A 15,513-nucleotide genomic window follows, 5' to 3' on the forward strand; every position below is an offset into this window, starting at 1 on the left:
GTTGCTTTGGGACAAGTCTCTGAATGTCCTTGAGTTGCCCAGCCAGAGCCCGGACTTGAACCCGATCGAACATCTCTGGAGAGACCTGAAAATAGCTGTGCAGCGACGCTCCTCATCCAACCTGAGGGAGCTTGAGAGGATCTGCAGAGAAGAATGGGAGAAACTCCTCAAATACAGGTGTGCCAAGCTTGTAGCGTCATACCCAAGAAGACTTGAGGCTGTAAACGCTGTTAAAGGTGCTTCAACAAAGTACTGAGTAAAGGGTCTGAATACTTATGTAAATGTGATATTTCAGTTTTATTTTTAATACATTTGCAACAATTTCAAAAAATGTGTTTTTTCTTTGTCATTATGAGGTGCTGTGTGTAGATTAATGAGGGGCGATTTAAAAAATATATATATTTTAGAATAAGGCTGTAACGTAACAAAATGTGGAAAAAGTGAAGGGGTCTGAATACTTTCAGAATGCATCGTACATCCAAAAAGTTTAACTGTAAGGGGGTACTCTAGGAGAAGTTTGGGTTTTGACATGTTTCTCTGTCTCCAGTCTGCATGAGACCATCATCCCCAGAGGTGCGAGGCAGGGTCAGAGCCAGCTGAAGAGGACCTGTAGTATCTTTGCCTACGAGGACATCAAGGAGGTCCACAAGAGACGATACCTGCTGCAGGTGAGCAGTGCACTAACTTGGTTCTGATTTGTTGCTTGTGACATGTTGATTAGTCTCAACTTGCTCACCTTGGTCATGTACAGGTGAAGTCGGAAGTTTACATACGTCTTTGCCAAATACATTTAAACTCCGTTTTTCACAATTCCTGACATTTAATCCTAGTACAAATTCCAAGTCTTAGGTCAGTTAGGATCACCACTTTATTTTAAGAATGAGAAATGTCAGAATAATAGTAGAGAGAATGATTTATTTCAGCTTTTATTTTTTTCATCACATTCCCAGTGGGTCAGAAGTTTACATACACTCAATTAGTATTTGGTAGCATTGCCTTTAAATTGTTTAACTTGGGTCAAATGTTTTGGGTAGCCTTCCACAAGCTTCCCACCATAAGTTGGGTGAATTTTGGCCCATTCCTCCTGACAGAGCTGGTGTAACTGAGTCAGGTTTGTAGGCCTCCTTGCTCGCACACGCTTTTTCAGTTCTGCCCGCACATTTTCTATAGGATTGAGGTCAAGGCTTTGTGATGGCCAGTCCAATACCTTGACTTTGTTGTCCTTAAGCCATTTTGCTACAACTTTGGAAGTATGCGTGGGGTCATTGTCCATTTGGGAAGACCCATTTGCGACCAAGCTTTAACTTCCTGACTGATATCTTGAGATGTTGCTTCAATATATCCACATCATTTTCCTCCCTCATGATGCCATCTATTTTGTGAAGTGCACCAGTCCCTCCTGCAGCAAAGCACCCCCACAACATGATGCTGCCACCCCCGTGCTTCACGGTTGGGATGGTGTTCTTAATGATGGTCATTATGGCCAAGCAGTTCTGTTTTTGTTTCATCAAACCACATCCACAGGTACACCTCCAATTGACTCAAATGATGTCAATTAGCCTATCAGAAGCTTCTAAAACCATGACATGATTTTCTGGAATTTTCCAAGCTGTTTAAAGGCACAGTCAACTTAGTGTATGTAAACTTCTGACCCACTGGAATTGTGATACAGTGAATTATAAGTGAAATAATCTGTCTGTAAACAATTGTTGGAAAAATTACTTGTCATGCACAAAGTAGATGTCCTAACCGACTTGCCAAAACTATAGTTGGTTAACAAGAAATTTGTGGAGTGGTTGAAAAACAAGTTTTAATGACTCCAACCTAAGTGTATGTAAACTTCCGACTTCAACTGTATATTAGGGCAAAACATGGCAAATCGTTTTGAGACGGAAAATGAGAAATCTATCGTTACTCGTTGAACAAGTTCCGGTACCCCTCCCTGTTTCCGTCTGTTTTCTTTCCTTTGGTGCCTAATTAATGTGATCCTGAGTAATGAACAAAACCCTTTCTAATGCTCTGTCTGTGTCGCAGCCCATGGCTGTGGAGGTGTTCTCAGGAGATGGGAGGAACTACCTGCTGGCCTTCCAGAAAGGAGTCCGCAACAAGGTCTACCAGAGGTTCCTCGCCGTGGTTCCCTCTCTGGCTGACAGCTCAGAGTCCGTCTCAGGACAGAGGCCCAACACCAGCGTAGAGCAGGGGTACCGTCTACCTTTCTGTAGATTCTATGTGATAAACGTCTATGTTTTCATATTTTGTTAAATCTGTTGTGTATTTGGTTATGTGTTAAGTTGTCCTATAGTTGCATGAATGTCCTCTATTGTTTCTATTGTAAATCTTTCTATAATGTTTCCCATCAGGTCTGGCCTACTCAGCACTCTGGTAGGAGAGAAATCTGTCACCCAAAGATGGGAGGTAAGTCTGTTTTTACCAGTGTACTTACTGTACGATCTCCTACCTGAGGACAGTGTTAGCAGTAGGTCTGACAGTAGTGTGTCCTCTGTGTTCCCTTCCATTGCGTGGTGAGATCAGTAACTATAGTGTCCCCTCTGTGTCTCTGTAGCATGGTGAGATCAGTAACTATAGTGTCCCCTGTAGCATGGTGAGATCAGTAACTATAGTGTCCTCTCTGTGTCTCTGTAGCGTGGTGAGATCAGTAACTATAGTGTCCTCTGTAGCGTGGTGAGATCAGTAACTATAGTGTCCCCTCTGTGTCTCTGTAGCATGGTGAGATCAGTAACTATAGTGTCCTCTCTGTGTCTCTGTAGCGTGGTGAGATCAGTAACTATAGTGTCCTCTGTAGCGTGGTGAGATCAGTAACTATAGTGTCCCCTCTGTGTCTCTGTAGCGTGGTGAGCTCAGTAACTATAGTGTCCCCTCTGTGTCTCTGTAGCATGGTGAGATCAGTAACTATAGTGTCCTCTGTAGCGTGGTGAGATCAGTAACTATAGTGTCCCCTCTGTGTCTCTGTAGCATGGTGAGATCAGTAACTATAGTGTCCTCTGTAGCGTGGTGAGATCAGTAACTATAGTGTCCTCTCTGTGTCTCTGTAGCATGGTGAGATCAGTAACTATAGTGTCCTCTCTGTGTCTCTGTAGCATGGTGAGATCAGTAACTATAGTGTCCTCTCTGTGTCTCTGTAGCATGGTGAGATCAGTAACTATAGTATCCTCTCTGTGTCTCTGTAGCATGGTGAGATCAGTAACTATAGTGTCCCCTCTGTGTCTCTGTAGCGTGGTGAGATCAGTAACTATAGTGTCCTCTCTGTGTCTCTGTAGCATGGTGAGATCAGTAACTATAGTGTCCTCTCTGTGTCTCTGTAGCATGGTGAGATCAGTAACTATAGTGTCCTCTCTGTGTCTCTGTAGCGTGGTGAGATCAGTAACTATAGTGTCCCCTCTGTGTCTCTGTAGCGTGGTGAGATCAGTAACTATAGTGTCCCCTCTGTGTCTCTGTAGCGTGGTGAGATCAGTAACTATAGTGTCCCCTCTGTGTCTCTGTAGCGTGGTGAGATCAGTAACTATAGTGTCCTCTCTGTGTCTCTGTAGCGTGGTGAGATCAGTAACTATAGTGTCCTCTCTGTGTCTCTGTAGCGTGGTGAGATCAGTAACTATAGTGTCCTCTGTAGCGTGGTGAGATCAGTAACTATAGTGTCCTCTCTGTGTCTCTGTAGCATGGTGAGATCAGTAACTATAGTGTCCTCTGTAGCGTGGAGAGATCAGTAACTATAGTGTCCCCTCTGTGTCTCTGTAGCGTGGTGAGATCAGTAACTATAGTGTCCCCTCTGTGTCTCTGTAGCGTGGTGAGATCAGTAACTATAGTGTCCTCTCTGTGTCTCTGTAGCGTGGTGAGATCAGTAACTATAGTGTCCTCTGTAGCGTGGTGAGATCAGTAACTATAGTGTCCTCTGTAGCATGGTGAGATCAGTAACTATAGTGTCCTCTCCGTGTCTCTGTAGCATGGTGAGATCAGTAACTATAGTGTCCCCTCTGTGTCTCTGTAGCATGGTGAGATCAGTAACTATAGTGTCCTCTCTGTGTCTCTGTAGCATGGTGAGATCAGTAACTATAGTGTCCTCTCTGTGTCTCTGTAGCATGGTGAGATCAGTAACTATAGTGTCCTCTGTGTCTCTGTAGCATGGTGAGATCAGTAACTATAGTGTCCTCTCTGTGTCTCTGTAGCGTGGTGAGATCAGTAACTATAGTGTCCCCTGTAGCATGGTGAGATCAGTAACTATAGTGTCCCCTCTGTGTCTGTAGCATGGTGAGATCAGTAACTATAGTGTCCCCTCTGTGTCTCTGTAGCATGGTGAGATCAGTAACTATAGTGTCCCCTCTGTGTCTCTGTAGCGTGGTGAGATCAGTAACTATAGTGTCCCCTCTGTGTCTCTGTAGCGTGGTGAGATCAGTAACTATAGTGTCCCCTCTGTGTCTCTGTAGCGTGGTGAGATCAGTAACTATAGTGTCCTCTCTGTGTCTCTGTAGCATGGTGAGATCAGTAACTATAGTGTCCTCTCTGTGTCTCTGTAGCGTGGTGAGATCAGTAACTATAGTGTCCTCTGTAGCGTGGTGAGATCAGTAACTATAGTGTCCTCTCTGTGTCTCTGTAGCATGGTGAGATCAGTAACTATAGTGTCCTCTGTAGCGTGGAGAGATCAGTAACTATAGTGTCCCCTCTGTGTCTCTGTAGCGTGGTGAGATCAGTAACTATAGTGTCCCCTCTGTGTCTCTGTAGCGTGGTGAGATCAGTAACTATAGTGTCCTCTCTGTGTCTCTGTAGCGTGGTGAGATCAGTAACTATAGTGTCCTCTGTAGCGTGGTGAGATCAGTAACTATAGTGTCCTCTGTAGCATGGTGAGATCAGTAACTATAGTGTCCTCTCCGTGTCTCTGTAGCATGGTGAGATCAGTAACTATAGTGTCCCCTCTGTGTCTCTGTAGCATGGTGAGATCAGTAACTATAGTGTCCTCTCTGTGTCTCTGTAGCATGGTGAGATCAGTAACTATAGTGTCCTCTCTGTGTCTCTGTAGCATGGTGAGATCAGTAACTATAGTGTCCTCTGTGTCTCTGTAGCATGGTGAGATCAGTAACTATAGTGTCCTCTCTGTGTCTCTGTAGCATGGTGAGATCAGTAACTATAGTGTCCCCTCTGTGTCTCTGTAGCATGGTGAGATCAGTAACTATAGTGTCCCCTCTGTGTCTCTGTAGCGTGGTGAGATCAGTAACTATAGTGTCCTCTCTGTGTCTCTGTAGCATGGTGAGATCAGTAACTATAGTGTCCCCTCTGTGTCTCTGTAGCGTGGTGAGATCAGTAACTATAGTATCCTCTCTGTGTCTCTGTAGCATGGTGAGATCAGTAACTATAGTGTCCTCTCTGTGTCTCTATAGCGTGGTGAGATCAGTAACTATAGTGTCCTCTCTGTGTCTCTGTAGCGTGGTGAGATCAGTAACTATAGTGTCCTCTCTGTGTCTCTGTAGCATGGTGAGATCAGTAACTATAGTGTCCTCTCTGTGTCTCTGTAGCGTGGTGAGATCAGTAACTATAGTGTCCTCTCTGTGTCTCTGTAGCATGGTGAGATCAGTAACTATAGTGTCCCCTCTGTGTCTCTGTAGCGTGGTGAGATCAGTAACTATAGTGTCCCCTCTGTGTCTCTGTAGCATGGTGAGATCAGTAACTATAGTGTCCTCTGTAGCATGGTGAGATCAGTAACTATAGTGTCCTCTCTGTGTCTCTGTAGCGTGGTGAGATCAGTAACTATAGTGTCCTCTCTGTGTCTCTGTAGCATGGTGAGATCAGTAACCATAGTGTCCTCTCTGTGTCTCTGTAGCATGGTGAGATCAGTAACTATAGTGTCCCCTCTGTGTCTCTGTAGCGTGGTGAGATCAGTAACTATAGTGTCCCCTCTGTAGCATGGTGAGATCAGTAACTATAGTGTCCCCTCTGTGTTTGTGTAGCGTGGTGAGATCAGTAACTATAGTGTCCCCTCTGTAGCATGGTGAGATCAGTAACTATAGTGTCCTCTCTGTAGCGTGGTGAGATCAGTAACTATAGTGTCCTCTCTGTAGCGTGGTGAGATCAGTAACTATAGTGTCCCCTCTGTAGCGTGGTGAGATCAGTAACTATAGTGTCCTCTCTGTGTCTCTGTAGCGTGGTGAGATCAGTAACTATAGTGTCCCCTCTGTGTCTCTGTAGCATGGTGAGATCAGTAACTATAGTGTCCTCTCTGTGTCTCTGTAGCATGGTGAGATCAGTAACTATAGTGTCCCCTCTGTGTCTCTGTAGCGTGGTGAGATCAGTAACTATAGTGTCCTCTCTGTGTCTCTGTAGCATGGTGAGATCAGTAACTATAGTGTCCTCTCTGTGTCTCTGTAGCATGGTGAGATCAGTAACTATAGTGTCCCCTCTGTGTCTCTGTAGCGTGGTGAGATCAGTAACTATAGTGTCCTCTCTGTAGCATGGTGAGATCAGTAACTATAGTGTCCTCTCTGTGTCTCTGTAGCATGGTGAGATCAGTAACTATAGTGTCCCCTCTGTGTCTCTGTAGCATGGTGAGATCAGTAACTATAGTGTCCCCTCTGTGTCTCTGTAGCATGGTGAGATCAGTAACTATAGTGTCCTCTCTGTGTCTCTGTAGCATGGTGAGATCAGTAACTATAGTGTCCCCTCTGTGTCTCTGTAGCGTGGTGAGATCAGTAACTATAGTGTCCTCTCTGTGTCTCTGTAGCATGGTGAGATCAGTAACTATAGTGTCCTCTCTGTGTCTCTGTAGCATGGTGAGATCAGTAACTATAGTGTCCCCTCTGTGTCTCTGTAGCATGGTGAGATCAGTCACTATAGTATCCTCTCTGTGTCTCTGTAGCGTGGTGAGATCAGTAACTATAGTGTCCCCTCTGTGTCTCTGTAGCATGGTGAGATCAGTAACTATAGTGTCCTCTCTGTGTCTCTGTAGCATGGTGAGATCAGTAACTATAGTGTCCTCTCTGTGTCTCTGTAGCGTGGTGAGATCAGTAACTATAGTGTCCCCTCTGTGTCTCTGTAGCGTGGTGAGATCAGTAACTATAGTGTCCTCTCTGTGTCTCTGTAGCGTGGTGAGATCAGTAACTATAGTGTCCTCTGTAGCATGGTGAGATCAGTAACTATAGTGTCCTCTCTGTGTCTCTGTAGCGTGGTGAGATCAGTAACTATAGTGTCCTCTGTAGCATGGTGAGATCAGTAACTATAGTGTCCTCTGTAGCGTGGTGAGATCAGTAACTATAGTGTCCTCTGTAGCGTGGTGAGATCAGTAACTATAGTGTCCTCTCTGTGTCTCTGTAGCATGGTGAGATCAGTAACTATAGTGTCCCCTCTGTGTCTCTGTAGCGTGGTGAGATCAGTAACTATAGTGTCCTCTCTGTGTCTCTGTAGCGTGGTGAGATCAGTAACTATAGTGTCCTCTCTGTGTCTCTGTAGCGTGGTGAGATCAGTAACTATAGTGTCCCCTCTGTGTCTCTGTAGCGTGGTGAGATCAGTAACTATAGTGTCCTCTCTGTGTCTCTGTAGCATGGTGAGATCAGTAACTATAGTGTCCTCTCTGTGTCTCTGTAGCGTGGTGAGATCAGTAACTTCCAGTATCTGATGCATCTCAACACCCTGGCTGGTCGCTCCTACAACGACCTGATGCAGTACCCTGTCTTCCCCTGGATCCTGGCTGACTACGACTCTGAGGTAACAACAGTTACAGTACCCTGTATAGACCCTGAGGTAACAACAGTTACAGGACCCTGAGGTAACAACATTTACAGGACCCTATATAGACCCTGAGGTAACAACAGTTACAGGACCCTGAGGTAACAACAGTTACAGGACCCTGTATAGACCCTGAGGTAACAACAGTTACAGGACCCTATATAGACCCTGAGGTAACAACAGTTACAGGACCCTGAGGTAACAACAGTTACAGTACCCTATATAGACCCTGAGGTAACAACAGTTACAGGACCCTGTATAGACCCTGAGGTAACAACAGTTACAGGACCCTATATAGACCCTGAGGTAACAACAGTTACAGGACCCTATATAGACCCTGAGGTAACAACAGTTACAGGACCCTATATAGACCCTGAGGTAACAACAGTTACAGGACCCTATATAGACCCTGAGGTAACAACAGTTACAGGACCCTATATAGACCCTGAGGTAACAATAGTTACAGGACCCTGTATAGACCCTGAGGTAACAACAGTTACAGGACCCTGTATAGACCCTGAGGTAACAACAGTTACAGGACCCTGTATAGACCCTGAGGTAACAACAGTTACAGGACCCTATATAGACCCTGAGGTAACAACAGTTACAGGACCCTATATAGACCCTGAGGTAACAACAGTTACAGGACCCTATATAGACCCTGAGGTAACAACAGTTACAGGACCCTATATAGACCCTGAGGTAACAACAGTTACAGGACCCTATATAGACCCTGAGGTAACAACAGTTACAGGACCCTATATAGACCCTGAGGTAACAACAGTTACAGGACCCTGAGGTAACAACAGTTACAGGACCCTATAGAGACCCTGAGGTAACAACAGTTACAGTACCCTATATAGACCCTGAGGTAACAACAGTTACAGTACCCTATATAGACCCTGAGGTAACAACAGTTACAGGACCCTGAGGTAACAACAGTTACAGGACCCTATATAGACCCTGAGGTAACAACAGTTACAGGACCCTGTATAGACCCTGAGGTAACAACAGATACAGGACCCTGAGGTAACAACAGTTACAGGACCCTATAGAGACCCTGAGGTAACAACAGTTACAGGACCCTATAGAGACCCTGAGGTAACAACAGTTACAGGACCCTATAGAGACCCTGAGGTAACAACAGTTACAGGACCCTGAGGTAACAACAGTTACAGGACCCTATATAGACCCTGAGGTAACAACAGTTACAGGACCCTGTATAGACCCTGAGGTAACAACAGTTACAGGACCCTGTATAGACCCTGAGTTAACAACAGTTACAGGACCCTATATAGACCCTGAGGTAACAACAGTTACAGGACCCTATATAGACCCTGAGGTAACAACAGTTACAGGACCCTATATAGACCCTGAGGTAACAACAGTTACAGGACCCTATATAGACCCTGAGGTAACAACAGTTACAGGACCCTATATAGACCCTGAGGTAACAACAGTTACAGGACCCTATATAGACCCTGAGGTAACAACAGTTACAGGACCCTGAGGTAACAACAGTTACAGGACCCTATAGAGACCCTGAGGTAACAACAGTTACAGTACCCTATATAGACCCTGAGGTAACAACAGTTACAGTACCCTATATAGACCCTGAGGTAACAACAGTTACAGGACCCTATATAGACCCTGAGGTAACAACAGTTACAGGACCCTATATAGACCCTGAGGTAACAACAGTTACAGGACCCTGAGGTAACAACAGTTACAGGACCCTATAGAGACCCTGAGGTAACAACAGTTACAGTACCCTATATAGACCCTGAGGTAACAACAGTTACAATACCCTATATAGACCCTGAGGTAACAACAGTTACAGGACCCTATATAGACCCTGAGGTAACAACAGTTACAGGACCCTGAGGTAACAACAGTTACAGGACCCTATATAGACCCTGAGGTAACAACAGTTACAGGACCCTGTATAGACCCTGAGGTAACAACAGATACAGGACCCTGAGGTAACAACAGTTACAGGACCCTATATAGACCCTGAGGTAACAACAGTTACAGGACCCTGTATAGACCCTGAGGTAACAACAGCTACAGGACCCTGAGGTAACAACAGTTACAGGACCCTATATAGACCCTGAGGTAACAACAGTTACAGGACCCTATATAGACCCTGAGGTAACAACAGTTACAGGACCCTGTATAGACCCTGAGGTAACAACAGTTACAGGACCCTATATAGACCCTGAGGTAACAACAGTTACAGGACCCTATATATACCCTGAGGTAACAACAGATACAGGACCCTATATAGACCCTGAGGTAACAACAGCTACAGGACCCTATATAGACCCTGAGGTAACAACAGTTACAGGACCCTGAGGTAACAACAGTTACAGGATCCTATATAGACCCTGAGGTAACAACAGTTACAGGACCCTGAGGTAACAACAGTTACAGGACCCTATATAGACCCTGAGGTAACAACAGTTACAGGACCCTGTATAGACCCTGAGGTAACAACAGATACAGGACCCTAAGGTAACAACAGTTACAGGACCCTATATAGACCCTGAGGTAACAACAGTTACAGGACCCTGTATAGACCCTGAGGTAACAACAGCTACAGGACCCTGAGGTAACAACAGTTACAGGACCCTATATAGACCCTGAGGTAACAACAGTTACAGGACCCTATATAGACCCTGAGGTAACAACAGTTACAGGACCCTGTATAGACCCTGAGGTAACAACAGTTACAGGACCCTATATAGACCCTGAGGTAACAACAGTTACAGGACCCTATATAGACCCTGAGGTAACAACAGTTACAGGACCCTGAGGTAACAACAGTTACAGGACCCTATAGAGACCCTGAGGTAACAACAGTTACAGGACCCTATATAGACCCTGAGGTAACAACAGTTACAGGACCCTGAGGTAACAACAGTTACAGGACCCTATATAGACCCTGAGGTAACAACAGTTACAGGACCCTGAGGTAACAACAGTTACAGGACCCTATATAGACCCTGAGGTAACAACAGTTACAGGACAGAACTGGTCAGGTCTGGTTCCTAGTAAATGTAGTGGGATTAAACTGGTCTGTTCTGGTTCCTAGTAAATGTAGTGGGATTAAACTGACTTGGTCTGGTTCCTAGTAAATGAAGTGAGATTAAACTGGTCAGGTCTGGTTCCTAGTAAATGTAGTGGGATTAAACTGGTCAGGTCTGGTTCCTAGTAAATGTAGTGGGATTAAACTGGTCAGGTCTGGTTCCTAGTAAATGTAGTGGGATTAAACTGGTCAGGTCTGGTTCCTAGTAAATGTAGTCAGATTAAACTGGTCAGGTCTGGTTCCTAGTAAATGTAGTGGGATTAAACTGGTCAGGTCTGGTTCCTAGTAAATGTAGTGGGATTAAACTGGTCCGGTCTGGTTCCTAGTAAATGTAGTGGGATTAAACTGGTCTGTTCTGGTTCCTAGTAAATGTAGTGGGATTAAACTGGTCAGGTCTGGTTCCTAGTAAATGTAGTGGGATTAAACTGGTCAGGTCTGGTTCCTAGTAAATGTAGTGGGATTAAACTGGTCTGGTCTGGTTCCTAGTAAATGTAGTGGGATTAAACTGGTCTGTTCTGGTTCCTAGTAAATGTAGTGAGATTAAACTGGTCAGGTCTGGTTCCTAGTAAATGTAGTGGGATTAAACTGGTCTGTTCTGGTTCCTAGTAAATGTAGTGGGATTAAACTGGTCTGGTCTGCTTCCTAGTAAATGTAGTGGGATTAAACTGGTCAGGTCTGGTTCCTAGTAAATGTAGTGAGATTAAACTGGTCAGGTCTGGTTCCTAGTAAATGTAGTGAGATTAAACTGGTCAGGTCTGGTTCCTAGTAAATGTAGTGGGATTAAACTGGTCAGGTCTGGTTCCTAGTAAATGTAGTGAGATTAAACTGGTCAGGTCTGGTTCCTAGTAAATGTAGTGGGATTAAACTGGTCTGTTCTGGTTCCTAGTAAATGTAGTGAGATTAAACTGGTCAGGTCTGGTTCCTAGTAAATGTAGTGATATTAAACTGGTCAGGTCTGGTTCCTAGTAAATGTAGTGGGATTAAACTGACCTGGTCTGTTCTGGTTCCAAGTAAATGTAGTGGGATTAAACTGGTCAGGTCTGGTTCCTAGTAAATGTAGTGGGATTAAACTGGTCAGGTCTGGTTCCTAGTAAATGTAGTGGGATTAAACTGGTCTGTTCTGGTTCCTAGTAAATGTAGTGGGATTAAACTGGTCAGGTCTGGTTCCTAGTAAATGTAGTGGGATTAAACTGGTCTGGTCTGGTTCCTAGTAAATGTAGTGGGATTAAACTGGTCAGGTCTGGTTCCTAGTAAATGTAGTGGGATTAAACTGGTCAGGTCTGGTTCCTAGTAAATGTAGTGGGATTAAACTGGTCAGGTCTGGTTCCTAGTAAATGTAGTGGGATTAAACTGGTCTGTTCTGGTTCCTAGTAAATGTAGTGGGATTAAACTGGTCAGGTCTGGTTCCTAGTAAATGTAGTGGGATTAAACTGGTCAGGTCTGGTTCCTAGTAAATGTAGTGGGATTAAACTGGTCTGGTCTGGTTCCTAGTAAATGTAGTGGGATTAAACTGGTCTGTTCTGGTTCCTAGTAAATGTAGTGGGATTAAACTGGTCAGGTCTGGTTCCTAGTAAATGTAGTGGGATTAAACTGGTCTGGTCTGGTTCCTAGTAAATGTAGTGGGATTAAACTGGTCTGTTCTGGTTCCTAGGAGTTGGACCTAAACAACCCACGGACGTTCCGTAACCTGGCTAAACCAATGGGAGCCCAGACCGACGACAGGCTGACCCAGTACAAGAAGAGGTTCAAGGACTGGGAAGACCCTACCAGTAAGACACTTTTGACCAATCTGTTTGTGTATATTGTAATGTTTAATTATAGGACATTGGGAAATACAGAAAAGGAAGTGGACGGTAGATGGACACCGACAAGGCTTGAACCCTATCACATTCTCCAGTGGTCCAGAATTGTTTGTACTACCACAATACCAGACTCTGGGACAATAAAATATTTTTGTAAAATCTCTCTCTCTCTCTCTCTCTCTCTCTCTCAGGTGAGACCCCGGCGTATCACTACGGTACACACTACTCCTCAGCCATGATCGTGGCGTCCTACCTGATCCGCATGGAACCTTTCACTCAGATCTTTCTCAGGCTTCAGGTCAGACTCCACACACACCGTCCCCGACTCCACACACACCGTCCCCGACTCCACACACACCGTCCCCGACGCCACACACACCGTCCCCGACGCCACACACACCGTCCCCAGACGCCACACACACCGTCCCCAGACGCCACACACACCGTCCCAAGACGCCACACACACCGTCCCAAGACGCCACACACACCGTCCCAAGACGCCACACACACCGTCCCAGACGCCACACACACCGTCCCAGACGCCACACACACCGTCCCAGACGCCACACACACCGTCCCAGACGCCACACACACCGTCCCCGACGCCACACACACCGTCCCAGACGCCACACACACCGTCCCAGACGCCATACACACCGTCCCAGACGCCACACACACCGTCCCCAGACGCCACACACACCGTCCCCAGACGCCACACACACCGTCCCCAGACGCCACACACACCGTCCCCGACGCCACACACACCGTCCCCGACGCCACACACACCGTCCCCGACGCCACACACACCGTCCCCGACGCCACACACACCGTCCCCGACGCCACACACACCGTCCCCGACGCCACACACACCGTCCCCGACGCCACACACACCGTCCCAGACGCCACACACACCGTCCCAGACGCCACACACACCACCTGACTTGTATAGTGGAATGTTCAGATGATTCCAAGGGGTCCAAGCACTGAACCTTGAGGAACCCCAAATGTAACTTTGGTATTTTCAGAGGATTCATATGGTAGTTAGCTACAATGCAGTGTGGCCATTTTGTGTGAATGCACAGTGCAGGTTTCTGTATCTGCAGTGGATTTAATGGGCATCCCAAGTTTACCAAGTTTTTTTTGTCACAGCTTGGGGATAAGGTTAGGGGGTTGTCTGTTTGTCTTTGGGTGCGTGATAGTGGCATATTCAGGCTACATCAGAGTTGTCCCCCCCCCTGATATTAACCAGAGACAGTAAACAGCCTGTGTGTAGTGTGGTTTGAATACCAATGATGACCTTTCCTCTCCGGGAGATGTGTGTTGGTGGAGGCGATGCCTGAAGTATGTGTCATGTTGCTAACGTGTGTTTTGCATCTGTGGGTATGTCTGCGTGCCTGCCCCCATGGCTGTGTGTGTGTGTGTGTGTGTGTGTGTGTGTGTGTGTGTGTGTGTGTGTGTGTGTGTGTGTGTGTGTGTGTGTGTGTGTGTGTGTGTGTGTGTGTGTGTGTGTGTGTGTGTGTGTGTGTGTGTGTGTGTGTGTGTGTGTGTGTGTGTGTGTGTGTGTGTGTGCGCCTGCCTGCCTGTGGTCCCTCTCCCCCCTCCAGGGAGGTCACTTTGACCTGGCTGACAGGATGTTCCACAGTGTGCGTGAGGCCTGGCTCTCTGCCTCCAAACACAACATGGCTGATGTCAAGGAGCTCATCCCTGAGTTCTTTTACCTGCCAGAGTTCATGCTCAACTCTAACAACTTTGACCTAGGTACGTCTGTCTGTCTGTCTCTCCTCCCTCTCAACTAACAACTTTGACCTAGGTACGTCTGTCTGTCTGTCTGTCTGTCTGTCTGTCTGTCTGTCTGTCTGTCTGTCTTCTCCTCTCTCTCAACTAACAACTTTGACCTAGGTACGCCTGTCTGCCTGTCTGCCTGTCTGTCTGTCTCTCCTCTCTCAACTAACAACTTTGACCTAGGTACGTCTGTCTGTCTGTCTGTCTGTCTGTCTGTCTGTCTGTCTGTCTGTCTGTCTGTCTGTCTGTCTGTCTTCTCCTCTCTCTCAACTAACAACTTTGATCTAGGTCTGTCTGTCTGTCTGTCTGTCTGTCTGTCTGTCTGTCTGTCTTCTCCTCTCTCTCAACTAACAACTTTGACCTAGGTACGTCTGTCTGCCTGTCTGTCTGTCTCTCCTCTCTCTCAACTAACAACTTTGACCTAGGTACGTCTGTCTGCCTGTCTGTCTGTCTCTCCTCTCTCTCAACTAACAACTTTGACCGAGGTACGTCTGTCTGTCTGTCTGTCTGTCTGTCTGTCTGTCTGTCTGTCTGTCGGTCTGTCGGTCTGTCGGTCTGTCTGTCTGTCGGTCTGTCTGTCTCTCCTCTATCAACTCCAACAACTTTGACCTACTGTAGGTATACAGTGCATTCGGAAAGTATTCAGACTCAGACCTTGTCCACATTTTGTTACATTACAGCATCATTCTAAAATGGATTAAATGTTTTTTCCCCCTCATTAATCTACACACAGTACCCCATAATGACATCACAATACTCCATAATGACATCACAATACTCCATAATGACATCGCAATACCCCATAATGACATCGCAATACCCCATAATGACATCGCAATACCTCATAATGACAAGGCAAAAACAGGTTTTTAGAAAATGTTGCACATTTCTTTAAAAAAAAAAACACACACATTTATGTAGTATTCAGACCCTTTACTCAGTACTTTGTTGAAGCACCTTTGGCAGTGATTACAGCCTCGAGTCTTCTTGGGTAAGACACTACAAGCTTGGCACACCTGTATTTGGGGAGTTTCTCCCATTCCTCTCTGCAGATCTTCTCAACCTCTGTCAGGTTGGATGGGGAGCGTTGCTGCACAGCTATTTTCAGGTCTCTCC

The 15,513-nt window shown here is 45.9% G+C and overlaps 1 protein-coding gene across 1 annotated transcript in view; it reads left to right on the top strand.

Annotated features, from left to right (window-relative positions):
* wdfy3 (WD repeat and FYVE domain containing 3) overlaps nucleotides 1-15,513 on the top strand; it is a 107,882-nt gene that overhangs the window by 56,024 nt on the left and 36,345 nt on the right. The window contains exons 24-30 of the mRNA XM_039013013.1: nucleotides 548-668; nucleotides 2,035-2,201; nucleotides 2,361-2,415; nucleotides 7,585-7,704; nucleotides 12,465-12,582; nucleotides 12,807-12,913; nucleotides 14,220-14,373. Coding sequence (XP_038868941.1) covers nucleotides 548-668; nucleotides 2,035-2,201; nucleotides 2,361-2,415; nucleotides 7,585-7,704; nucleotides 12,465-12,582; nucleotides 12,807-12,913; nucleotides 14,220-14,373 — 842 coding nt within the window. The remainder of the gene's footprint in view (nucleotides 1-547; nucleotides 669-2,034; nucleotides 2,202-2,360; nucleotides 2,416-7,584; nucleotides 7,705-12,464; nucleotides 12,583-12,806; nucleotides 12,914-14,219; nucleotides 14,374-15,513) is intronic.

The sequence above is a fragment of the Salvelinus namaycush genome, chromosome 18 (genome assembly GCF_016432855.1).
Source record: "Salvelinus namaycush isolate Seneca chromosome 18, SaNama_1.0, whole genome shotgun sequence".
NCBI lineage: Eukaryota > Metazoa > Chordata > Actinopteri > Salmoniformes > Salmonidae > Salvelinus > Salvelinus namaycush.